This window comes from Vipera berus, assembly GCF_964194415.1.
Source record: "Vipera berus genome assembly, chromosome: 5".
Lineage (NCBI taxonomy): Eukaryota > Metazoa > Chordata > Lepidosauria > Squamata > Viperidae > Vipera > Vipera berus.
In genome coordinates this window covers 100798556-100825467 of record NC_138207.1, presented here as the reverse complement: position 1 = coordinate 100825467, position 26912 = coordinate 100798556, and the positions used below count along the sequence as shown (strand labels likewise).

General features: G+C 45.4%; 3 protein-coding genes across 3 annotated transcripts in view; 2 read left to right on the top strand and 1 right to left on the bottom strand.

Moving 5' to 3' along the window:
* COMTD1 (catechol-O-methyltransferase domain containing 1) overlaps positions 1-26912 on the top strand; it is a 581650-nt gene that overhangs the window by 154654 nt on the left and 400084 nt on the right. The gene's annotated exons all lie outside the window — the stretch shown is intronic.
* The window catches only part of DUSP29 (dual specificity phosphatase 29), a 280314-nt gene that overhangs the window by 26173 nt on the left and 227229 nt on the right, over positions 1-26912 (top strand). The gene's annotated exons all lie outside the window — the stretch shown is intronic.
* The window catches only part of KAT6B (lysine acetyltransferase 6B), a 68002-nt gene that overhangs the window by 7972 nt on the left and 33118 nt on the right, over positions 1-26912 (bottom strand). The window contains exons 7-15 of the mRNA XM_081329715.1: positions 26105-26499; positions 24671-24792; positions 23133-23248; positions 21910-22051; positions 19661-19822; positions 11444-11537; positions 3651-3882; positions 2546-2705; positions 85-426 (exon numbers count right to left, since the gene is read on the bottom strand). Coding sequence (XP_081185841.1) covers positions 85-426; positions 2546-2705; positions 3651-3882; positions 11444-11537; positions 19661-19822; positions 21910-22051; positions 23133-23248; positions 24671-24792; positions 26105-26499 — 1765 coding nt within the window. The remainder of the gene's footprint in view (positions 1-84; positions 427-2545; positions 2706-3650; positions 3883-11443; positions 11538-19660; positions 19823-21909; positions 22052-23132; positions 23249-24670; positions 24793-26104; positions 26500-26912) is intronic.

The following is a 26912-nucleotide window of genomic DNA, read 5'->3' as shown; positions in this document are numbered from 1 at the left end:
CAGAAATCTACCTGCTCCAGCTCCTAAATGCAGTAATCCCAGCATTAAAAATCAAGAGATTCTGAATCAGGGTTTGGAACCGACCTTTCTCTTCATTGCCAGCAACTGGGGTTTCGCCAGCCTCGGAGGAGAATTCCGATGACGCCCATCCATCTCTTCCTCCTCCTCCTCCTCCTCCTCCCCTTCTTCCTTTTCTTCCTCCTCCTCCTCCTCCTCCTCCTCCTCCATCTCCTCCTCTTCTCCACTGCTTTCTCTTGGCAAGCCTGTAGGCTTCTCTCTCTCCATCAGCACGGCTGGATTTTCTTGAGGTCGCGAATACTTGCTTTTCGACTGCGCTTTTTCAGGCAATTGCCTATTCCCTCTTGTGGAGTGCAGATCCAGCTCCTCTTTCTCCCAACAACTTGCTTGCTCCATCAACCGCTCAGCCTGAGCAGCAAAAGGGTTAAAATAACAGACCACAGAAACACCATTGAGCTGTCCCCTCCTTCGTGCATTGCTCCGCATTAGAAATAAGCTATGTCAGCTTTCATCAGCGTCAAGGGCTACGAAAGCTGCAACTAAACAGGTTTTTTCCCCCCAAAAGGAAACAAATAAGTTTGCGTTTTATGGGAACTTTTGCATCATTAATAAGGCAACACTGATTTAGTTCTTTGTTAGCATTATGCTCCTGGATAGGCAATTTCAGTCATCTCAGAGATGCATGGAAGCAGATCATGAAAACTTTTTGAACTCTGCGTCCAGTTCTGTCGAAGCCTGTGCACTTAATAGCATTTGGGAAGCGGTGAAAAGACAAAGCCAAAATGGTTCCCGGTTCTTCTGCCTTGACGTTGCACCACAAGCTCTTAAAAAATGATTTGGCATTCATTAGCAGAAACTACTCTTTATAGCTCAATCGTACACACGGAGATTTGTTTTACAGTAGATGTCAGAGGTTCCGGTAACCTCATCACCATTTAACCTATATCTCCATTTAAGTCTCTCCTTTTTACTTTTAACTAAACAGCTTGCAAGCATTTTGGTCATCTCTGTGCTTGTCTGCTTTTTTTTTTCGCCATTCCTTTCTTTCCAGAGCTCAGTCCTCTCACCTTGATTTGGTGCTCTATAGATAAAGTCGTGAATCTTTCAACTGTCTAGAGAGCTGTCATTTGTTTCCTCTGTAAAGGTGTCTCCCAACCTTGGCGAGTTTCAGATACGTGGACTTTTAACTCCCAGGCCAGCCTGAGGAATTCTGGGAGTTGAAGTCCACGTATCTTAACCTTGTCGAAGCTGAGAGAAACTACCTCACGTTGTTCTTTCTTTCTCTGGACTCTGCCTGCTGACTTAAGTCTGGCCCGTGTTTCTTGGAACTATTCCTGCTCATAAGTCCTTCTTAAATCATATGATGCTTGCCTGTTTCCCAACAAACTCCGGTGTACAAATATACTTCCATCTTCACCCCTTATTTGAAATTAATCTGCAGGGGCGAGAACGTTGCCTCACGATCCACAAGGAGAGTCGCTATAAAAATTTCTTAAATAAATTGGTAAAGTTAATAAGGGTTCTGGCGGCTCAACTTCTAAGATGAAAAGCTAAGGGAACTAGATCTGTTGAGCTTAATGAAGAGGCGGCTTTGGGGAGACATGGCAGCCCTCTTCCAGCGCTTGAAAGGCTGCCACAGGGAAGACAAGAGCCTTGGTGGAGCAGTGGGCTAATGCCTCCTTAAGTAACACCAGCTGCCTGCAGTTAGTGCAGGTTCGAGTCCCACCAGGCTCAAGGTTGACTCAGCCTCCCATCCTTCCCAGGTAGGTAAAATGAGGACCCAGATTGTTGGGGGCAATTAAGCTGACTTTGTAATAATGCCGCTTGAGGGGTGTATGAAAGCCCTAATAAGCAGGCATATACATAGAATGAAGGCTACTGCTAAGCTTGTAAGCCGCCCTGAGTCTTCGGAGAAGGGCGGGATATAAATGGAATTTTAAAAAAAATAAAAATAAAAAATAAGATTTATTCTCCAAAGCACCCGAGGACAGGACAAGAAGCAAAGGGAGGAAGCATCTCAGAGGGAGACCCGGCCTATCGACACAAAGAAATGTCCTCACAGTAGAATGATTAATCGGTGGGACAGGTTGCCTCCAGAGGTTGTGGGCACTCCACTGCTGGAAATTTTCAAGAAAAGCTTGGACGAAACATTTGTGCAAAGTGGTATTTATTTATTTATTTATATTTATATACCGCCCTTTCCCGAAGGACTCAGGGCAGGGGGTTAGACTAGAAGGCCTCCAAGCTCCCTTCCAGCCATATAATTCTAAGACTTTAGGAAACGATTGTTCCTCTCCACCCGTGGGTTTTCACTGCCTCTCTCTCACAACAGCCAGATTTACAGCCCACTGCTTTTGTCCCTGTCACAACTGCGGCTGTGCTATACACACCAATGAATCAACCTCATGGAACCTGCTGGGAGAAGCGTCCCGGGCAGCCCAGCGCAGCTTTTTTCCGCTCTGCCCATCATCTTCACGGATTTACTTGTGCTTCTGTTCAGGAGGCGATTATCCCATGAGGCGTTTACCTCTTTTTCAGCTTCTCTCTCTTCCTCGGAAACCGCCGCGTTCGGAACCAGGAGAGGACTCCACCGCAAACTCTCCGGGTCCACTTCATTGAGGCGTGGCTGCCCTTTCAGCTTCTCCATGTAACGGGAGATCGACTTCTCTCTTCTAATCACCATAAACCTATCGGGGAACAATACGAATGAGGATATGGGAACGTACCTGTTTGCTGTAGGGATGGAGGGTCTGGAGTTACAGTTAATTTTTCTTTTAATACATTTACATGCTCCCCCCCCCTCCTTTATGTAGAGACCACTCCTGCCAAAGCATTTATCCTGTTCTTGTGACCGGACCAACATCCACAGGTAAAAAGCTGCCACACACAAGTCCGGTTCCTGGGGCAAAGAACTAAAGAGTTTTATCTTGTTGTTCCTATCTAGCGGTAGCCCCCATGTTTGCAATCTAGAAAAAAGCCAGCTGGTTATTTGTCTATGGAGATTCTCAGTCATCCAGGTCATCGTTGTCCCAAAGATGCTTTTTCAAATGTCCAGCATTCTGCAAGGAGCAGAAATCCTTCCGTTCCCCACCATCCAGTCAGAGCTGAAGAAGCCTCTTGGATGAGAAGCGAAACGTCTTCAAAGAGAAACAAGAAAGTCCAGTTGCCGCCTGAAAAAGCACCTTTGGGACTAGCGGGTTATTCTCTATCTGACTTTTTAACAAGCCAAGAGGACCAGGGGATTAGGAGACCATCCAGCAGCGATGGATGGGGAAGCTGTTAGAACCCGTGAGAGCGGTTTCTGCCGCATGCAGCTAATGCCGCTGAGGGAAGCAAATGATAATTAGTTGACAAAAGGGATATGCCCTCAAGTGGACTGCTGGAAGCTCACGGTGGTGAACACGAAACCCTGTTAACGTAATCAGGAGTGGGATACCAATTGCTGGGGTTGCCATCATGGGACAATGGGTTGCTGCAATTGCCAGAACTCCGGGGGCTCTTTGCAAGCAGCACTTATTTTGTGCCGTTGCAACTCTGAACGGCAGCTGAACAAGTAGCCGCTGAGTGAGGACCACGTGCGGATGAAAGGAAAGCCTGGGCCTGTGCGCTTAACAAAAGGAGCGGCTACTGACTTTTCTTCTCGCCTGTCAATCATGCTGTGGTGCTGGAGGATGGTAGCGATGTCATGGGGACACATCCCGGTGGCTCGGCTAATGGCCTTGATGCTGATCTGCTTCTGGTGGTGGCAGGAAAGGTATTCCCAGACGACGCTTTTCCAATAAGCCAGGTAGGAGACACGGCCCAGATCGGACAGAGGCTTTTCAGGTGACCCCGCCTGTCCCTCTCTTCGAGAAAGCAGGTAGCCTAGCAGAAAAGAAGAAGGGGAAGAATCACAATGGGCCACTCATAGAAGACTAAGGGTCAACCTTATACTCCAAAGCCCCTGAAGGCCAGACAAGAAACAACGGATGGAAACCAACCAAGGAGAGAAGCAACCTGGAATTAAGGAGAAGCTTCCCAACAGCGAGGACAATTAACCAGAGGAACAGAAGTTGCCTTCAGAAATGGTGGGCGCTCCATCACTGGAGGTTTTTAAGAAGAGACCGGACAGCCACTTGTCTGGAATGATATAGGATCTCCTGCTAGAGCAGGGGGCTGGACTAGAAGACCTCCAAGGTCCCTTCCAGATCTATTCTATTCTATAAAGGTAAAGGTAAAGGTTCCCCCGCACATGCGTGCTAGTCGTTTCCGACTCTAGGGGCCGGTGCTCATCTCCGTTTCAAAGCCGAAGAGCCGGCGCTTGTCCGAGGACGTCTCCGTGGTCATGTGGCCGGCATGACTAGACGCCAAAGGCACACGGAACACTGTTACCTTCTCACCGGAGTGGTCCCTATTTTTCTACTTGCATTTTTACGTGCTTTCGAACTGCTAGGTTGGCAGAAGCTGGGACGAGTAACAGGCGCTCACTCTGCTATGCGGCACTCGGGATTCGACCCGCCAAACTGCCGACCTTCTGATCAACAAGCTTTAAACTCCTATCTTACTGAATTTTGGACTTTACTCCAGACTTGCTGGCATTCAGGAAAACATGAACATCTTGATTTTTCCAGCAGGCAATCTGTGAACTGCTTGAACAGTAGTTATTCGAATTTCGGTATATTTTGTCCGGTGCATTGTTATTTTTATATCCGGTCCTTTGTTGTTTTAAATTTATGGTGTTTAATGGTGTTTTTAGCTCACTGTATTGTGCCTTGAATCACTTTGATTAGGAAAACTTTACAAACTGAATAAACATTTTTAACAGTGACATTATTTTGTTAAGATAATTCAGCATTAAATATTGTCAACGGTATGACCGTATCACAAAGATCCTCTTTTCATACTCGTGGTTCACATGCAACTCTCAAAAGCAGTTCCAGGGTGATTGCTTTGATCCTTCTGTATGGCAAACCCACTTTGTGCAACACAGCAAAGAACTGACTGTCAAGATTTCAACCATTTCAGTTCCAAAGATAACTTGGAACATCTTTTGTTTTTAAAGGCCATATTCATCACGCAAATCTAAATACATAATAAAAGTAATAAAGAGTTCGTGGCATAAGAAAACCACCATTTTCCATTCTTTGAAATTCTCAAATTACCCAAATATAATTCCAGATGCATGCCTACAATTTCAAAACTCATGTACGGATATAACACCTCTCACGCAGGAGGAGGATCTCCGTCTTTGGTCTCTTCCAAAGATCTTCAGAATATCAATTTAGAGAGCTTAATTGAATGGGCCTATTATTCCCCACAGTTCAAGGGTCTCTCCAGAGCTTATTTTCTTAATTTTCCAATAAATTAGCGCTAGCTACTTCTCAGAAAAAATGTTAAACGTTCAGGACAAAATTACGCAATTGGTGAATGCTCCTATACACCCAAATTCCGAAGACAGTTTTTGAACCTTTAGCAATTTTAGGACATGTGGATTTCAACTCCCAGCCAGCAGCCAAGAGGAAACATTACCTGAAATACATGGATCAGGTTATAACGTTCCGCTTTTCATTCAGGAGCTCAAGGTAGCTCCTTCTTCTAGCGTTGCCTGTGATGTTAGGCTGGGCTGAGGAGGCCAGACTAGTCACAACATAGCTCTGTCAATAAACTCTGCGTGATTCAGAGTTGTTTCTGGAAAGCTAACTTAACACCAATATCACCAAGCTAACTCAATGGGTGAGGCAGATTCATTTAACAGCTGTCTTGCCAGCTTAACAACCGCAGTGATTCACTTAACAAGTGTGGCAGGGAAGGTTGTAAAATGGGGCAGATTTCACTTAATGAATGTCTCGCTTAGCAACAGAAGTTTTGGGCTCAAGGACCACCCGTGCTTGGTTGTGCATTCTTTGAAAATGTCCGTCGAGCGATTCTTTTGTCCTTTTCCTTCTGACTTCTCCTCACTACGCATCCTGGGAGCGCCAACGTGGTTCACACCGTAACAAAAGCAGTTTGCATATCTGGATTAGGCAGAATTTCATTCCAGCTGGTCACGCTTGCAAAGAGTACCATATGGAGCTGGAAACTTGGGTTTCTAGGGCAACGGGTGCAGATCACTAACCAAGAGGGCCAGGCTGCTTCTCTCTGCCTCATTATCCAGCCTAATGAGAGGCAATGATCTCCTACGGGCTTGGTTTCCCCTCTCAATGAAGTTGGAAGTTCCCAGAATGAAAATCGGAAGCCAAAGCCCAGTGCTTCCATGGCAATGGTCTTGGAAATGCAAATATTTTCATTGAGGGGGAAGAAAGAGTAAAAATTAAAATGTTAAAAAGCTGACTATTAATTCCAACTGAGCTGGCTCAGACCTTCTTTTCTCCTAAATTCTATCTAGGCCACAAGGAGCTTCGTGAGCTCTCTTATTCCAGCCTTGTCCCAGTAGAAAGAAATCACAAAACGAAGTGATCTTGCGGGATTTCCTACATCAGTGTTTTTCAGCCTTGGCAGCTTGAATTTTGCGTGGACTTCCAGAACTCCCCAGCCAGCAGAGCTAGATATTAAGTGACTGTGTTGGTCTACTGCACAGCAATGAAAGCCCAACATCTGTTCCCCATCCGGGCCCAACAAAATGTGAACAGATTACAAATCAAACAGAACATAAACTTTGGGCTCCTAAATATTTCCATTAATTCAGTTTGTTCTTGTGGCTTTAAATGACCATCTAAGCAATCTATTCAATTATCAAATGCAACCTATAACTTCTAGATAAGCTTTGGCTGAGAAGCAACCCACTTCTATTACACATTTTGCATTCTATGCATCACAGTGGCTTTTGCACAACTGGAAACACCGAAGTGGTTAAAAGCATTTTAGCAAGCAGGTTATACCGTATTTCCAACAAACATTGATGACTTAAATACATTTAAAATATTCAGTTACTTACCTGTCCTTTATTTGGAGGTATGATCAGTTATATTAATTATTTAAATTCTGAAATCTGGCCGTAACCATTATTTACCTATTGTCTTCTACAGACAATTTACAAACACAACATATAATACAAGAATTTAAGGAAATATTTGCAAGAAAACAAAATCAGGGATGAAACTATAGCGATAGCTGGTGTCAGGTGCAAATAAGCATTCATTGAGTTCAAAGTACAGAACAGTTTATTATTGCTACTTATAAACAAAAATCTAGTCAACTAATCGTCACAGCTAAATTGACACGCTATATAAGGGTCAATGGAATTCATAGGGAGATGGACCTGTGTCTCTTGTGGCAACACAATGATTCCAAACTAACGACACATTTAATTCCACCTTCCAGCTCAGCCTGCTCTATAGCTAGTATATCATAAAATTATACTAATAATGTTATATGATTTATTACATATCTGACCAAGAAGTTGATTTCAAGCCTTATGATAGATCATATATTGGAGTGATCAAAGCAGCTACCAATCCCAACCAAATGCGCAGCTAAGCCCAAATAATCAACGCCATCTCTCTGCATTTGGAATTGCAACCCTTCTAATTTTGCAAATGTCTTTGCCAAGAAGATGGCATTCAAGGATGAACTCTAATTATTGAAACAGAGAAGATGTCACCAAAAGGGACCATACTGTTACCTCCTTTAATCCCCCCTCTCAGCTACAGCAGCCTCAAAACTCCAGATTCACAGGCCGAGTCTCTCCATTTCCTGTGCCGGGGGAACGTAATGCAACACGCAGCTCTGATCTTTCTTCCACCTACCCTCCCGCCAAAGCTCTCAGAGGGAATTGCAGCTGAATGAAAGGGATAATTCCGTTGTGTGGGTGTTGAAAAAAGAGAAGGCAAATTCTATCCAAGGTATCATTAGGAAGAGGACAGAAGGTAAAACAACATGCTTAAATCAGTTATGTCCAATTGTAGTTGGGTTTGTGTGTACAGTTCTGATTGCCACGTTCAAAAAGAACGGGAAAGAAATGCAGAAACAAGCACGGCGATTTTGCCTGTTACAATTCACACTGTTGTGATTCAGGGTCAGCCTGTGGGTTCGGCAGTTGGGTCGGACGACTCAGAGGAGGAGGGGGGTGTTGAAGACCTTGCTGAGGGGGTTGAAGATCTTGCTGATGATAGCCCTCAGCCAGGCCCCTCCCACTTGGTCACCACGGAGACCCAGCTGTGTGAGCCTGACAGTGTGGATGAAGATGACCCACAGCTGGCCCTGTTCAAGGACGCCCGACGCAGGAGGCAGTCAAGTAGGAGTAAACAGAGGAAGGCTGTGGGGCTTCTCGGAAGGAGGCAGAGAGAGGCCATGCCCTGAACTCTTTATAAAGGGAATGTGTGGGGAGGGCTGGTTTGCTGAAAGCAACCGCTCAGATAGTGTTTCAAAGCTCCTGTTTCTTGGTTCGTGTCTTGTTTGTTTTTTGTAGTAATAAATTTGGCAGACGTAATTTCAGCCTCTTGCCGTTTGTAAAGGGGTTGCCTTTTCTGCAGGGCCGGTAGCAGGCTGGTACAGAACACTCACCTGCGTTCTGTTTCACTTCTGAATAAAGTGCGGCATTTAGGAAAAAAAATCTCACTGAAGTTCACATGCACACGTAAATTCCAGTGTGAACTTTTGAACCCATTTTCTCACAACACACACACACACACACACACACACTTAAGAAACATGTTTAGCTAAATGCAATTGCAAATATATATAACCTAGCAATGACTTGTAAAAGTTTGAGCTACATCATAAAACATGAGGTATAATTCTGTTGTTACATTTATCTAGAATGTGTTGTTCACATCAGAATTCAAAGGCTCAATTTCTCTCATAACCCTACTCCCAGCCCTCACTAACACAATACCGATCAAGTCGACAGCTGCTGTGTAAGTTTAACAGGTTAGGAACCCTTTTAAAATGCTCCAATTGGCCAAAGGTTAATGTAACTCAAGTGTAAAATATCATTACCTAGACATCATGAGAATCTTCAAATCCATCAGTAAAGCAAAACGACATTTTAAATACAAAGAACAGAAGGCAACGTAGATTTGTTAAAAACAGATTCTTATTGCTTTTTGCCAACAAGTGCAGAGGTCTTAATGTTTCGATGTCAACGTGGAGGGAGGAATCCAGGCTACTACAGAGTGGTTTCCTGGTTTTCAACACTGGTCAGGTCATCCCAAAGGTGCTTTTTTCAGGAGGCAACTGGACAGGAAAGTCCAGCTGCCTCCTGAAAAAGCCCCTTTGGGACAACCGTGTCCTGGATGACCGAGAATCTCCACAGACATGGAGCCATGCACTTTGGGATGGACACCCTTCGAATGGTGCGGGAGCGTGAACGGATTTCCAGAAAACATTGCAGACTACAGGAGCCATTGGCGCTTCAGTTGGAGATGCAGGCAACACAGACTCAGCCCCAACATCAACCAGGTGCCTGTCTCCAACTGGGAAGGGACCCAGGGCAGATAAAACAGCCTGCAGCAAGAAGGCTTCACCACCCCATTTGCTTCACCTGCGGCTTGGTGAGGCAACAGGTAGCCGGTTTGTCAGAATTAGAGGTCATATCAAGCATTTATATTTTGCATTTCAAGTGACACCTTTTTCTTCAGAAGAGAAATGTCAGCTGTCATTTTGCTTCAGTTCCTGAACAGCCTCTGACGATGTCCCCTGTTGCGCTCCAATTTAGGAGGAGGAGGAGGCAGACTTTTAAAAAAGGTGTCTTAGAAGTTTCCTAGCAGCACTCAAGTCCCTTCTGCAATCTCTAAAATGTCACACATGAATATTCTGAAAGAAAGTGATTAGTGATATGATTTTATCAACCTATCTCTTTTTCATGATCGCCATTAATGCAAAATAAAAACGCCCCACTCGTATTCATCTTCCTCCCAATTTCAGTGTCGACAACACAGATCATGGAGAAGAAACTCTGAGGTGCCTGAAACGTCAAGTTTCTTTTCTTTTCTTTTTTTAAAAAAAATGTGATTAAATGTGACTTGAATTAAACATTCTGGGGGAAGAAAATAAGATGACAAGATAGATGAAAGAAAAGAGGAGAAACACATTCAGAAAGATAAAACGTGAAGTGGACGGGGAACTTACAAGCCGCAGAGAATTAGGCTAGAGTTTTCAATTATTTAATCACTGGGTTTTAAATAATTAAATACAATTTTGAAAACCACAAATCACTGTCAAAATCCAGGTAATATATCAACGGCAACACAGACAGTCCTTGCTTAATGATCACAATAGAGGCCAGCAAATCTGTTACTCAGCAACATGGGCATTAAGCGAGACATCCCATGACTGTAACTTATGATTTTTATCTGGTGCCTTCCTGTTGGTTGACTAATGTGTTGATGGCCGGCCGGCTTATATACCGCTTCACAGGGCTTTACAGCACTCTCTGAGCAGTTGACAGAGTCAGCCTATTTGTCCCCAACAATCTGGGTCCTCATTTTACTGACCCTGGAAGGACAGAAGGCTGAGTCAGCCTCAAGACGGTCAGGATCGAACTGCAGGCACTTGGCAGTCAGCAGAAGGAGCCTGCAGTACCGCATTCTGACCACTGCGCCACCAGGGCTCGTGACTGCACGCTAGGGCTTATTTTCCAGTTGGGTCTTATTTTGGGGGAAACACGGTACCGTCTTCTCCAAGTCGCTTCTAGCCATCCAATTTGGCCTGGCTGATTGGGCATGTTATAGGTCCCATCAACCAGGGGCCAAGAAAAGTGCCTTCTCTGATGTTTCATTCTGAACCCACATGACACACACTACGGAGGACCGTTTCCCTCCCGTGCCCCCTGGCCCCCGGAGGATAAATGGCATGAACAGACACTCTCCTTGTCCTTTCCTAGTGACAATGCAACGTTTAGTCTGTTCCCTGGCTCCATTCTGTTTTCCTGCCTTTTGATAAAAACTCTACAGGAGCAGGGGAGGAAACATTTTGAGCTCTTCAAAATACGCCGCCTGCCTAAGCATGTGATAAAGAAAAAATAAAAAAAAATCAGGATATACTGTGTTGTTTTTTTTACAGCATGCTCCAATGGTATCTTTCAGATCTGAGACAATTACATTTTTGGAAGGAACAAAAGGCTAAAACATTATGCTCCCGTTTTAAGTACTGCTCAACTAAAATATACTTGGTGCTAAAAGCAACCCGGGAACTGAAGAAAGCCCTAAATTACCTTTTTTGCTTCTAATGACGAATCACGGCTTCTCTCTGCCTTAATGAGCAAGGCGAAAGGAAGGCAATTTAGGCAATTCGTTCAATCTAACAACACCAAGAGCTGACTTCCCGGCGAAGAGAGGGAGCCAGCTTCTTCAGGTGCACGAGAGGATTAGAGGTGTCTTTTGATGGACTTACGAGAGACAAGAGAGCCGCTCGTCTATGCACGGAAAAAGCCCCGTTGCTCTCGCTGAATTTCCACTGCAATATCCGCTCTCCAAACCCACCAGCGCAAAGGCCGCCCTTCACTTACTGAAATCGATGAGGAACCTCCCGAATCCTTGCCTTTGGTACTGGGGCATGATCATGATGCAGGAGACGTTATACTTCTGCTGGCAGAGCTTTTCCTGGGAAAGAGAAACAGGGGAGACAGCTGAAAATATCGCCAAGGCACCGCTTTTGGCCCCCACCCCCACCCCCAAATCTTCGAACGTTACCCCAGAAGGCAACAGGTCAAAATCGAGATTACGCTCTGCCTCAGAAAGCAGAACGAGGCAAAGTAGACCAAATCTGGAAAGGCTCCGTGTTTTGTGGAATTAAGAACTGAAAAACAAATAAATCCCAAAGGGACAGTACGATCAAATTAAAAAAGGGAGAGAAGAGGGGAGATTTATTTATCCGTCCCCATTTTTCTCCCGCGGGAATTATGCAAAAGAGGCCATTCCCCCAGCATTCAATCATACAGGGTGGGATCAAAAGCCACACCTATCAAAAAGACGGCTTTTCATTTTTATTTCATCAGCGGCCACCACTGACCGGCACAACTGCTTATCTAACCTAAAGTTATACTGTACTCTGGAGTCTTAAGCGTATCAATTCTGCTTGGATTTTTAGAACAGGAACTTCACATAAGATCAGACAAAAAAACAATTCCTCCGAAAACAGCAGAAGGAAAAGCTTTAGAGGGAAAAGACTGTAGGAATCCAATCTCAACGTTCAGGTCACTGGGACGCTTCCTATAATCGGTCAGGGGTTCACGTGGGCTGAGAAAGAGGCTTGCCAAGGGGGCTCTGAGACCACCACCGTCCTTACCGTGTGACGGAAGCCACAGCAAGGAAAGGCTGGCTCAAGGGACTATCTTGCTGGTAAACACTTAACTAAAGCCAACTCGAGTCTGCCACCTGGCGCCTTCTGGAACCACGAAGGGGAGGGAATCTGGCAATCAGTGAGCAAACTGGGATAGCAGGAAAACCAGGATGGAGTTTTGTGAAAAGACAGGCACCTCCATGATTCTTCTCTAACAGGGGTGGACAACATCTGCTGCCCCAGCACCCTATTTGCGACTCCTGAGATGTCAGCCCTGGAATTCGGTGGCAAATCCTCTGAATGTTGGGAATTATGGCTCTCGGAGTAAAGTTCAGAAGCAAAGGTGGTGGGGATGGGACTCCAAAGCCCTCATCTCCTCTGTGCGTCCACCCCAGAGGATGACGGGCAAAGCCACCTTCACCTCCCCCTGCTTGGTGACCATCTACAGCCTACCAAGCAGCCACTCGGGAAGAAGGTCCAGAAAAGTTGCCCATTCCCCATCTCGAACAATTTACTACCTTTCCTTCCTCAAAAGGAGCCAAGAGAATGAACTTACAACTGTGCGTGATATAAATTTGTACTTATGCATGCCTGGTAATCTTCTGGCCCAGGATGGCTGGCTCCCTTTGCAATAGCGATCGATTCCCATCTATCATCTTAGCATCCATGAATTCAGCGGCTAAAGGAAACGAGCAAAGCTACTTGGCGTAATTACTTCCACAGATCTACCAAGACTAGATCCGTTTCAAGGGTGTCGACACTGGACACCTTAACCCTCTCAAGAACTTTCTGTTCACCTCTTTCCCTGAATTCTGGAGCTCCCCGAATGAGGCCTTAGTGCAGGGGTCTCCAAACCTGGCAACTTTGAGACTTGTGGACTTCAGCTTCCAGAATTCCCCAGCCAATTCTGGGAAGTGAAGTGCACAAATCTTAAAGTTGCCAAGTTTGGAGATCTCTGCCTTAATGAAATCTGATTCATACGGCATTTCATTTTTAAGAAAAATTCCTGGCACTTAACATGTTTTCATGCCCCAAGACACCAATTATTCTTACGTTCAAAATAAAATAAAATAAAAAGTGAACAAACAAACAAAAATGAGAAAAAATCTAAATAGCACCAACAAGGTTTTTTAACTGGCCCACCTAATAAATGAATAGGCCTGAGAGTCAACCCTGCCCACCAGGCAAACTCTTTTTCAACCCGTGACGAAACATTTCAGTCAGCAGCAAAAATGCAGCCCCAGATATCGAAGGGGGGGGGGGTGGGAGTGGGAGAATTAAGAAAGTCACCCCGTCTGTGGGACTGGCTGTCACGGAGGCATCTACAGTGTGATCAAAACAACCAAGATGGCGGGCAGAAGAGCCACCTTGGCTTTTTTTGACACACACGCACACAGACACATTTGCCTAGTGTGCATAACGGATTGTGCATCTCTCTGCTCACTCATGGGAAGCAGCACAGTCACTCATGCGCTCGTGACCTCCCGTTTAGACTACTGCAACGCTCTCTACATGGGGCTGCCCTTGAAGACCACTCGGAGGCTTCAGCTGGTGCAGAATGCGGCCGCGCGAGTTGTGATGGGGGTCTCCTGATACTCCCGTGTAACACCTCTCCTCCGCGAGCTGCATTGGCTCCCGGTTGCCCTCCGGGTGAGATTCAAGGTGCTGGTGATGACCTATAAAGCCCTAAATGGCTTGGGTCCGGGATATCTGAGGGGACACCTGCTGCCGGCATCAAGTTCCCTTCGTCCAGTGCGCTCCCACAGGGAGGGTCTTCTCAGGGTGCCACCGGTAACAGATTGCCGGCGGGTAACACCCAGGGATAGGGCCTTCTCAGTGGGGGCGCCTGCCCTTTGGAACCAGCTGCCAGTGGAGCTGAGGACTGCCCCTGACCTCCGTTCATTCCGCCGGGGCCTGAAGACCTGGCTCTTTGAGCTCTCTGGCCCAGGCTGAGGATTAACCTTATTTTAACTGGGGTTTTATTTAGACAGGGACACATATAATTTCTTTTAAAAATTTGTTTTTAACTTTTGTATTTTGGTTTTTTAATCACCCTGTAAACCGCCCTGAGTCCTTCGGGAAAGGGCGGTATATAAATGTAATAAAATAAATAAATAAATAAATTAGGACCCCTTATTTCTGCCAAGCGAGGAACTTCAAACGAGTGAGTTTACTTGAGGTAAATGGCTGGTGGATGCTCATTAGAGTACGTGATGTTGTTTTAATTGAACAATTTCACCAGGAAGCCAGAAATTGGCTCTTGGGAGGAAATAGACCAAGATTGCTCTAAAGGAAAGCATGGAGGCTACTGGCTCCTAGATACAAACAATCTTGGTGAAGACTTCAATGAAAGAATTCCCAAATGTAGTCTAGGAAATCAAAAAACTACCCTCGAAGCGCATGGGAGCAAACGGCTTCAGCGCCGTCAAAGAGGAAAACTACACGAAGAGGCCAGCGCATCAGTCGGCAATATAGCTGAGTCCAATTCAGAGGGAGCTTTAATCTTTATATTAGACTTGACATCAATTTTGATTTTGTTTCTCCCCCAATACCTTATCAGTAAACAGTGATTCTTCTCTTTATTGTTCATTATCCATATACCGTATCTATGTACATCTGTATAAAATGCAAATAACGTACACAGAATATCAATAAAGCAGTAAAACAAAATGGCCATTGGAGTCTAAAATTTTAAAGCGAATGAAAATAGTAAAAAAATAATAATACATTAATGTAAATCGCAGGTCTTCGAACTTGGCCCTTTTATGACTTGTGGACGTCAACTGCCAGAATTCTGGGAGTTGAAGTCCACAAGTCATAAAAGGGCCAGGTTTGAAGACCCCCTGATGTAAATGATGGGATAAAGGTGCCCAGAAGAGGTTCTATCTGGTGGACTCTAAAGCAGACAAAATGCAAGTTAGAAACTGGTTGATTAACGGGTGGTTGTGAACAAACTATGTTTCATTAAAATTTGCTCAGGATTTTTTTTAAAAAAATCAGATGTTAAGAATCTATTTATTCTAGTGAACAGATGGCCCTCTTGTCAGAGAAGAAGCTAGCAGCAGCCAAGCAAAAGAAGAGGGTAGGAATTTGGAAAGCAGAGCATTTATCTAATCCAGCATTTCTCAAGGGGTGGACTTCAACTCCCAGAACCCCCCAGCCGGCATGCTGGCTGAAGAATTCTGGGAGTTGAAGTCCACCCATCTTCAAGCTGCTAAGGTTGAGAAATGCAGATCAAGTCAACAGAAAAATCAACGAAGGCATACTGTAACTTCTTTTGCTTCATGCCGTTTCATTCATGTGTGTGAAGAATAAGGCAGAGCTCCATTCCAGAAAGCAAAGGGGGGGAACTCTGGGTAACCCCAAAGAGATGCTAACGTGCCCCATTTGGGTGATCCTACCTGGGACCCAGTTGGGCAGGGGGTGGGTTTTGCAGGAAAGAGAAGCAGCCCCTACACCACTTTTGTTCCCGAGAGATGAAGAGCAGCTTTGTCAGAAGTGAAAACCTCCCACCTTGAAAGGAAAGACGCCTTGTGGAGTTGCAGCTGCTTCTCACCTTGCGTAGCGGAGCCAGGAGGACATTGTGGCAGTGGGCAGGCTAAATTCCCAGTCCCACATTTGGGGTCAGGAGTTCATTTTTGGCTAGCGCAGGGGTCTCCAAACTTGGCAACTTCAAGACTTGTGGACTTCAACTCCCAGCATGGCTGGCTGAGGAATTCTGGGAGTTGAAATCCGCAAGTCTTGAAGTTGCCAAGTTTGGACCTTCTTGGCCCAGCTCTCCTACTCTCTTGTTCATCTCTATCTCACCCCACCCCACCCCACCCCAAAGAAATTCTGGATCAAACGGATAATACACTCCTAAACCAAGCACTGGGCTGCAGTTTTCTAATACTTCTTTTTCAAGAAAATTGTGAGAGACTATCCGGAGGCCCAGAGGCATTTATGTAAATAAAAATGGTTGGAGAAGTCATGCTGGCTTCTGGTTTCAATTGGAACATTATTATTTTTTTAAAAAAGAAAAGAATACCAGGCTACTACGCTCTGCATACCAAGAGCAACATCTGAAGGCACCTCTTCCTTACCCAAAGTAATTTATTTTTTTCATCCTAGTGTAATTTCTCTCAGGGCCCATTGGAACACTGTCACGGCCTCCTCCTGAGATTGGCACCTTTCATGACAAATTGTGGCGGGGGGTTTTCACACAACACTCTAAGACACCCCCCCCGTTTTGCTGTAATTTAAAAACCCAATCTTTAATTTCTGCCCTCATTATCGGTCATTCAGTTTGTCTTGATTTGAAAAATACAGTACGGTCGGGTGGAGTATTTTTCTTGAAAGAGGAAAAACTGAGGTGCACATGTCGAAACGTAACCCAGGTAATCCTGCGTCAGCTGCCCCGTGGATCAGAGGGAAAGCAAATGGAAAAACATTGGAGAAAAGGCCATCATCGCCGCCAGGTTACATTACCATTTCAAAGTGAAGAGACACTACAGGTTTTTTTTTTAAGAAACTGACCCAAGTTAAGACCGGATACAAAGCTAAATGACGTTGATTCGCGTTCCCCAACGCCAGAAGAACGGCACCCGCGGCCAGGGTCTTAATAGGTGCGTCCCATAACGAGGAACAATTGCGTGCAACGTCATCGTCTGTGCTTACAACTTACCCTTCATATAGCCACATTTTTCCCTCTCCTTTTAGGGGCAAATCCAGATGGAAGGGTGGAGTGCCTGGGACGAGCAGAGAAGCCTGGGATGCCCTGAATACTATTGACCCTGTTGCTTAAATCAGTAGCCAGCAAGATGGGTTAAAACTGCAGAGACCCGTCCGGTGCAGTAGAACCCAGGCGCGTAAGGCAGCTTTTGACGGGGCTGCAATACACGGCCCGGCCTCTCAGCACTGCCGTGAAGGTGCCCACCACGAATCGGAATCAGAACAGAGCTGGAAGTCCAGCCCTCTGCTCAAGCAGGAGACCCTAGACCATTCCAGACAGGTGGCTGTCCAATGAAAATGAAAAAAAGTCCAAGCAAGATTTGAAACCATTCATTTCTTTGGAAAATATTAAGACGCACGGAGCTACAGTGCGTCGTGGCTTGTGGGGAACCACGCTGATTTTCAGCAAGAATGGCTGCTTTCGTCGCAGGTAGTCCTCGACTTAGGACAAAAAAAAAATCGAGACTGCCGAGCAAGGGGGGTTGCTAAGCGAGCTGCACCCAATTTCACGATCTATTTTGCCTTGGTCATTAAGTGAATCACAGCAACTGTTAAGTGGGAACCGAGTGACTTTGCCCGCCAGAAGGCAGAGGGAAGGCCACCCGTGGCGCTCACACCGCAAGCTCTGTAAATACACGCCAGCTGCCAAGCACCCAATTTTTGAGCATGTGACCGTGGGAATTGTGTGTCGCCTGCAAGCGCGAGGACCGGCTGCAGGTCACATTTTTTCCAGTGCTGTTGTAACTTCGAGCGGCCACTGAATGAAGAGTCGTAAGTCAAGGGCTACCTGTATTTACATTTCTGTACCTTTGTACGCCAACCGCTGGGCCTCTCTTGAAGTCCCCTGTTTATGTCAGGGACTCGATAGAAAATATCACGTTAAAGTTTTGTGTCCCACCACCTTGTCTTTTCTGCTAAAACGGCACCGGGAGGGCGCCATTTTAGGCAAACTATTGTTCCCTCGGCCTCTTCGTAACATTCGGTCTACGTGACCCTCACCGAGCATCTCCTGCAAAGAAACTCTGCTGACACCTTTCGGCCTAACTGCTGGTAGGAATCTCAACGGGATGACTATGTCCTTAATTTTTCTACTTCTCGGTTCGGAAACCCTGAAACTCACGTCATTCGGCCTTGCTATTCTGCCACGTAAACATGTATATCTTTGTACTGTCCTATCAAACACCCTGGAGCATTTTCAAGCAGAGCAAGGGAGTGCAAACACTTCATGAGAGAAAGAGAGAGAGAGAGAGAGAGAGAGAGAGAGAGAGAGAGAGAGAGAGAGAGAGAGAGAGAGAGAGAGAGAGAGAGAGAGAGAGAGAGAGAGAGGTAACCTCTGACAGGGGCGGCCACACGGGAAGGGACCCAGGACGTCAAGAAGGCCCCCAGGAAGTCCTGCCCTTTCCTAGGTGCTTCAATCGCGCCCTCCTGGCCGACCTCTTGACTCTTGGGTCCCCTCCTGGCCAATCAGCCGAGGGATGAAGAAGAGCGCTAGCAGAGGACTCCCTCCCTCTGTTTAACCCATCCTGCTAACTACAAATCTCAGCAACAAACAGCTACGGGTTTAACTCACAGAAGGGCTCCTTTATCAATAGGGGAAGGCTCAGAGACTCCGTAAGGCAATGCCGGACCAGGGCAACCTGGGGCAACTCTGCTGGTCCCACACACTGCATCCTCTTCACCTGAGCCTGAAAGAAAGAAGAAGACGGGTGGGAGGCTGGTGTTGTGATTCAGGGTCAGCCTGTGGGTTCGGCAGTTGGGTCGGACGACTCAGAGGAGGAGGGGGGTGTTGAAGACCTTGCTGAGGGGGTTGAAGATCTTGCTGATGAGAGCCCTCAGCCAGGACCCTCCCACTTGGTCACCACGGAGACCCAGCTGTGTGAGCCTGACAGTGTGGATGAAGATGACCCACAGCTGGCCCTGTTCAAGGACGCCCAACGCAGGAGGCAGTCAATCAGGAGTAAACAGAGGAAGGCAATGGGGCACCTCGGAAGGAGGCAGAGAGAAGCCACGCCCTGAACTCTATATAAGGGGAATGTGTGGGAGGGCTGGTTTGCTGAAGGCAACCACTTGGATAGTTCATGTTTCTTAAAGCTCCTGTTTCTTGGTTTGTCTTGTTCTGTTTGTTTTTGTGGTAATAAATTTGGCAGGCGTAATTAGAGCCTCTTGCCTTCTTGTAAAAGGGGTTGTCCCTGCCTTTTCTGCAGGGCCGGTAGCAGGCTGGTACAGAACAGCTGGGAAGGGAGGCGCAGACAGGCAGACTGTGGCAAAAATATCCCTTCCCGTCACGGGCCGCTGGCACCGCTCGGCCTCTGAGCAGCCAGGCTTCCCAAAACGTGGCCTTAAATCTGGTCTTAGGTTCCAGCGTTACAAAACCAAGTTACTTCCTTTTTAAATAGTTTTATCACGTTTCTGCTAGGTTCTGAGGAGGGAGGTACAGACTGAACGTACCGCTCGCAAGGGACAAGTTGTATTAAATACGCAACAAGGGTTGAATGGCTGAAGGCAGCGCCTGCTCTGAACAGCCACTATACTGCCGGATTTTGCTTCAGACGTGGGCAGTATAAAGGATCTGTGCGTTGTATTTTGGGCCTAAATCCAACCCTTTTTGAAAGGATAACGGCATCATTATTTTCAAACAGCAAAATGTCTTCCTTCCCATTTGAAGCGCCCTTTTCCCAACAAACATTCTGCATAAAAGCAAGATACTCTGATAAGGGTAAGATCAAACTTTTACCTTGGAGAAGTATCCAACTAAGTGGCACCCTTTTTCATCATTCTTGGTGAGGACATAGAAGAGGAACGGCTCGACGTCGTAGTACAAGGTTTTGTGGTCAAGAAAGAGCTTTGCTAACAAGCAAAGGTTCTGGCAATAAATCTTGCTGATATTCCCATCAACCTAGGAAGGAGAGAATTCCCACGTCAGCATCTTAGCTTAGCAGCAGCAAAACGCAAGTGATGCTCACAAGGAACAGTCAAAGCCTCCCTGCCATTCGGCCTGTGAAATGTACACAAAGGTACATTTCCAAATTTGCCATTTTTGTTCATTTTCTCTAATTAGACATTAACTCTGTGGGCACGTTATTTAAGCTATGTTAAGCTTTAATAAGCTTATCAGCCTCGAGTGGGTTATGCAAAAAAAGCAGAACATAACATTACTCTCGCTTCCTCTACTACCACATCTGCAGATAAGAAACAAATCTGGCATGTTTTAGAGCGGTTTTCAGATCGAATTAAAGATGCTAAGAGAATACAAAGAATACAAAGGTTTCCAAGTTCAATAACAAGGACAGTTCCGCACTCGTTCAGCCCAGACTGATTTTGGTTTGGTATTACTTTTTAAAATTTATTTTTGATGCCTTCAAGTCAGTTTTGAGAATACCTGGACGTGTCCCTGCAGTTTCCTTAGCAAGATTTTGGAAGCAGTTTGCCATTGCCCGATTCCTAGGGCTAAGAGAGAATGACTGGCCCAGGGCCAACTTGCTGGCTTCCGGCCTACGACAGGAGTAGAACTCACAGTCCTCCAGTTTCTGATGCCTTAATTACTGTACTAAATTGGGTCTCTGATTGAAATTTAAAAAGGTAAAGGTAAAGGTTCCCCCGCACATGCGTGCTAGTCGTTTCCGACTCTAGGGGCCGGTGCTCATCTCCGTTTCAAAGCCGAAGAGCCAGCGATTGTCCGAGGACGTCTCCGTGGTCATGTGGCCGGCATGACTAGACGCCAAAGGCGCACGGAACGCTGTTACCTTCCCACCAGAGTGGTCCCTATTTTTCTACTTGCATTTTTACGGGCTTTCGAACTGCTAGGTGGGCAGAAGCTGGGACGAGTAACAGGCGCTCACTCTGTTACGCGGCACTCGGGATTTGATCCACCAAACTGCCGACCTTCTGATCGACAAGCTCAGTGTCCTAAATACATTCTTATATCTCTTAAGAATTAGGAAATTCTTCAGTAATTTTTCAGTGAATTTTTGCCCTCTCGTATACACATTAACAGCTTATATTTTGGTCACTGGCCAGTAAGCCATACAGATTTACATATATTCCAGGTTAAGAATACTGAAAAGTGTTTCTATAAAATGGAATATATCAAAGGATTATTAGTACGACGATAGGAAAAAGATTCATAAATGAAAGCAGAATCTAAAATACTCGTGGGTGTGATGAACCAAAAAACAAACCTGGTCATATAACTGGATAAAATACAGTACCTACAGAGAACACCTTAAATACTTGGGGACTAAAAATTATTTTAAGATACTGCTTTTTTTAAATATAGCACTGCAATTTTAAAACAGAAGTCTTAGAATACTTTTATAAATATACTTTCCGGTATCTTCACAATATTTTCCCCATACTCATTAATTCTTTTTCTTATCTATCAAAACAAATATTTTATATATATATATATATATATATATATATATATATATATATATATATATATATATATATATATATATATATATATATATATATATATATATATATATGATACAGTTAACTATTTGTGCAACTGTATTCTGTATTATTATTATTATTATTATTATTATTATTATTATTATTATTATTATTATTATTATTTATAATAATAGTACAGAATGCAGCCGCGAGAGTCGTGTTGGGAGTCTCCCGATACTCCCATGTTACACCTCTGCTCCGTGAGCTGCATTGGTTACCAGTTGTCTTCCGGGTGAGATTCAAGGTACTGGTAATGGTGTTTAAGGCCCTACATGGCATGGGTCCGGAGTACCTTAGGGAGCACCTGCTGCCGGCATCAACTTCCCTCCGCCCTGTGCGCTCCCACAGAGAGGGCCTCCTCAGGGTGCCACCGATTATTATTATTATTATTATTATTATTATTATTATTATTATTATTATTATTATTATTATTATTCAGAGGAAAACACAGCTCAGAAATACTGCCTAGGTATCTAATCTTCAGCCACACACAATACTTCCTGAGGACAACGGAATATCACCTACCTCAAACACCGAAAGGTCTTTCCTCCTGTAGATCTCGTTGGCTGGAGGGTGAAACCAACCACACTTCTCTGCGTGCCTTAGCAAGATATTTTTACTTTTCATGTATTGAAGACAGAATTCACACAAGAAAAGCTTTGATAGTCTGTTGAAGTTTAAAATCAGAGTATCAGTACGAAAGGCTTTAAACAAATTCTATTCACCTTTATTTCTTCCAGGTGAATTAAAGAGACAGAAAGAAAGTTTAAAACAAGATATTCCGCCATGCCTGGAGTAAAACAAGCCGCTTACGTCGATCATAATTAATAAATTATAAATAAATAAATAATCAAAATAATCATAATAATATACAGCACAAAGGAACACTCCCAACTGACAACTCTATATAAATATTGCATTAATTCAGTTGGAGCCCATCATCCCTACACAAACAAGTAACAGGACATAAATTTGTCAACTGAGAGTTGATAAATAATTTGATACCTATTGGTTTTTTTTAGGGGGGGGGACAGAATCAAGCACATTTTAAAAATTATTTCAATGACCATTAAATGAGCAAGAAACTAACGTTGTATATTGGAGAGGTTGCCACAAAGAGGAGAGGGCCAACTTATTTTCCAAAGCACGAGAAGGCCAGACAGTGCATGGAACCTGACCAAGGAGAGAAGCCACCTGGAACTAAGGAGAAACTTCCTAACAGCCAGGACAATTAACCAGTGGAACAGCTGGCCTCCAGAGGTTGTGGATGCTGGAGTTTTTTTTTTAATAAGAGACTGGACAGCCACTTGTCTGAAATGGTATAGGGCAGGGGTCTTCAAACTTGGCCCTTTTATGACTAGTGGACTTCAACTCCCAGAATTCCTCAGCCAGGCACGCTGGCTGAGGGATTCTGGGAGTTGAAGTCCACAAGTCATAAAAGGGCCAAGTTTGAAGAGCTCTGGTATAGGGTCTCCTGCTTCAGCAGGAGGATGGACTAGAAGACCTCCACCGTCCCTTTCAGCTCTATTCTGATTGATTGATTGATCACTATGGTTTTAGGAGCAGAGTTTTACAGTACAGAATTTGACTTTCGCATAGCCTTTGATTCTGAGATGTCTTGTAAATGGTAGCAGCTATATTTGGTGCAACGGGACAATACTGAACGCATCATTGTAGGGATCGCATTTTCTTTCCATTGCCCTGTGATGTACATATGGCATACCTACGTACAGGGGCGGTCCTCTTACCTTGCATATTCATGGGGATAAGGTGAGGAGTACCAAGTCTGGATCTCATATTTTCCAAACTCTATCACAGAAGGGTAACGTCCATTGACCTCTCCGCCGTTTTTACAACCTATCTTCTATTAATGACAGTTTTAAAAAAAATGTGTCAGTGTACGAAGGCTGTTCCCTTTCTGCCCCTAGATTTCAGTAACAATTTCACTTTTTTCCAAGGATTGTTTGCTACTAGAGGTGAGGAGATACTTTGCTGCAGGGAGTGAACGTAAAAATGGCAGCGGTCACCCCCAACAGAAACATGAAATCTCCACAGGTATCCAAGGACTGAGAGCAAATGTTTAGCCCAGCCAAATAACTGAGGTATAGCTACGTAGCAAGGCTACTTAGCCCTAGTATAGGTGGTTCTCGACCGACGGCCACGACTGAGTCCAAAATTTATGCTGCTAAGTAGGACAGTTGTTAACTGAGTTGTGTTCCATTTATGACCTTTTTCTGCCACAACTGTTAAGCAGATCACTGCAGCTCCTAAGCCAGGGGTCTTCAAACTTGGCCCTTTTATGACTTGTGGACTTCAACTCCCAGAATTCCTCAGCCAGGCATGCGTGAAGTCCACAAGTCATAAAAGGGCCAAGTTTGAAGACCCCTGTCCTAAGCGAATTTGGCTTCCCCCATTGACTTTGCCTGTTGGAAGCCAACTGGGAAGTTCAACAATGTTGATAACATGACCCTGGGATGGTGCAACCATCTTAAGTACATGCCCGTTGCCAAGCGCCTGAATGTTGATCACATGACCACAGGGATGCTGCAACGGTCCCACGTGTGAGGAACGGTCACTTTTTCCAGAGCCATTGTAACTTTGGTCACTAAATGAATGGCTGTACAGTGAGGACTACTTGTAATAATCCCAAAGATGCTTTTTCAGGAGGCCACTGGACTTTCTTGATTTTCTTTGAAGACGTTTCGCTTCTCCTGCAAGAAGCTTCTTCAGCCCTCTATAATAACTTTTTCTCTTTGAACAAGTATCTAAGCTCGTTCTAATATTCTTACTCAAAGTTCAGATTTTTACTGATTTTTACTCTTACTCAAAGCAAGAAAATGCATAGGATAGGTCAGGAGATCTTGACCACAAACAATCAGGATCATTTTAAGACGAGTGAACAAAAATTGTTACAGGCAAAGCAACTACTTGAAAAGAAAAAAAGAAAAACACTTAAAAATTGGGCGTATCAGCCCAAAGAGCAACAGCTGGTATTTAAAGAAGAGAATATTTCTTAGCTGGGGGACAAACTCATGGTCAACAAAATTCCCATCAACGTTACATTATATAATTATACGATTCAAGTTTACACTTCTGAAAGAATGCAGGCGGCCAACACGAAAGAATAAAATTACCCAATTTTAAAACATTTTAAACTTTGTGTAGAATTACCAGGTTTTTCAATAGAAGAAATACACACCCAATGTTAGATTTCAAGGAGAATCAAAGACGATTAAAATTGTTAACTAGAAGATTGTGGCTGACACCGGCCCTCGCTCTTACTTACCTCCATTGCCAGTTCCTGGGCCTGCTTAAACATGTTCAAATCTTCTTCTGTAACAAAGTTCTTGCTTCCCACCACAAACAGATCTGAATTTTCTTGTTTGATGCTTATTTTGATTTCTGTACCTGTTGTTTAAAATCAGCAGAGAATTCCTTCACCAACACGAGGGCAAAACGCGCCTTAAACTAACAAAATGCAACTTCTGTTTCTCTTCCTGGACAGTGACGACTTTCAAACCCTTGAATTTTCCACGGGAGATAATAAATCTATCGGTTTTAAGTACCTTGACGGTTAAAAACCACTAGGCAAATATTTAAAAGATGCTGCCAAGGTCTCTCGTAACATCTGTTAAAATGCTTCCTATTACAGTTTGCACGCCTCTGCTCCGTAACTGTGAATTTCTAAATATAAAAATGCATCGTATGGTTGCATTAACTTAATCTTAAAAAATAGCAAAAGCAGATTAGAAATAGAGGAATACAAGGGGTTTTTTTCCCATAAAGAAAATATGCATTTAAAAAAAAAAACCCAGAAGGAATAAATCTCACAATCGTACAGATTCAGCGTTGGGTAGCGGGGGGAGGGGGGCGTTTTTCCATGGAAAAGCAATGGAGGAGAGAGGAAGATGAAATGGCGAAATGGTGATCCTAACTGTGTGTCAAAATGGGACCACAAGCACAGAAAGGGCATCGAACACAATGAAGCGACTACCGATACGCAACCAGGAAAAGCAGGGAGGCCACGGCATCCACAGGACGGACAAAGGAGATAAAACATTAGCTGGAGAAGCACCTGGCGGGGTTAGTTCAGCGCTCGCTGCTTCGATGGAAGAGTGACGTAAGGACGAGAACCAGTCAAGTCCTGGGTGACAGAATAAGAACCTGGCTCTGGAATCTGGAGGCAGCTTGAGTTGGGGCTTGGACCTGCTGCTTCCCATCACCCCGCTCAGGCTTAACTCTTCCGTCGGCCAAGCCCCCCTTCCCTGGGGGGGGTCCCCCACCTGGGGGTCCCCTTTACACTTCAGCCTGCCTAGAGCCACCCGCTTTTTAAGGGTCGTTGTCTGCTGGAAGTCAGCCCCCTCTCCTCCAGCCCACCCAGAGGGGGTGGGGGTGGGGGGAACCAACCTACGGCCGACCCCGTCCTTTCCACGGAGAGCAGGGCTGGGCCCGGGCCTGGGAGAGAGGGCCGCTTTGCGATGCCGACGCTTGGGACGGGCCCAACGGGGCTGCCCCTTTGGGCCCGACTGTCCCCGAGCGGCATAAATGGGGGACAGTCCGTCCGAAAGCAGGCTGCGATGAGGACGGCCGCTCGACTGACCGGAAGAGGCCTGGAGTGAACCAGAAGAGACGGACATGCCGGACTTTTGTGAATTGGGGCACTGATCGGAGGGGGGGGCTGGGGGTGGAAGTGAAGAAGGTTTTAGCTTTTGTGTGGTACCTGTAGCCAACACATGAGAAGTACAGGAGGGTTTCTGGGAGGCCATTTTCCTTGGACGATAATGCTTTGAAAAGTCAATTATTTCACCTCGTGATCTGCGACCATCGGGTGACGGTGTGAAAAACTTAGTGAGGCCATCAATGAGCCCCTGGGTTTTCTTGTTAACTTTAAGTGGAGCGGCAGGTATGTAGGTGGAGGTGGAGGTGGTGGTGGTGATTTTGGTGGCGGTGGCACCAGGCCAGGTGAGGTCTGGAACAGCCAATCTGCTGCTTGAATCCTTCACAGATGCAGCATGAGCAGATGGAGGTGTGGTACAGACTTTAGTCTTTTGAACCCTACCAGGTGACCCCCTTCCTGGAAGTGCGCTCTTGGATCCTTCGGCACTGGGAGCAGACCTAGCGGAGAAAGAGGGAGGGAAAGGAGAGGCGTCAGAGTAGAGAAACAACGGGCCCCCGGGCGCCCCTGCTTCCCTCACCGCGACCAAAACACAGGCCCAGCCTATCAGCTCAGCCCTTTGGGGAGCGGCTTGCCCCGCCAGAGCACAACCATCCATCGACGGCGCTGGAAAACGTCAGTTGTGACTTGTGTTTTACACTTAGGACCGCTGCAGCATTCCCAGAGTCACCAGGTCAAAACTGGGCATGGGTTTGTGAGGGTGGCCGTGTCCCGGGCAGGTCACGAGATCCCCTTCTGCGACCTTCAAGGAGGAATGCCAGATTCCCTTATGACGGTGTTACTAACTGGACAACTGCGGTGGTTCACTTGCAAACTGTAGAGAGGTCGTAAAATGGGACAAAGCTCAGCTAGC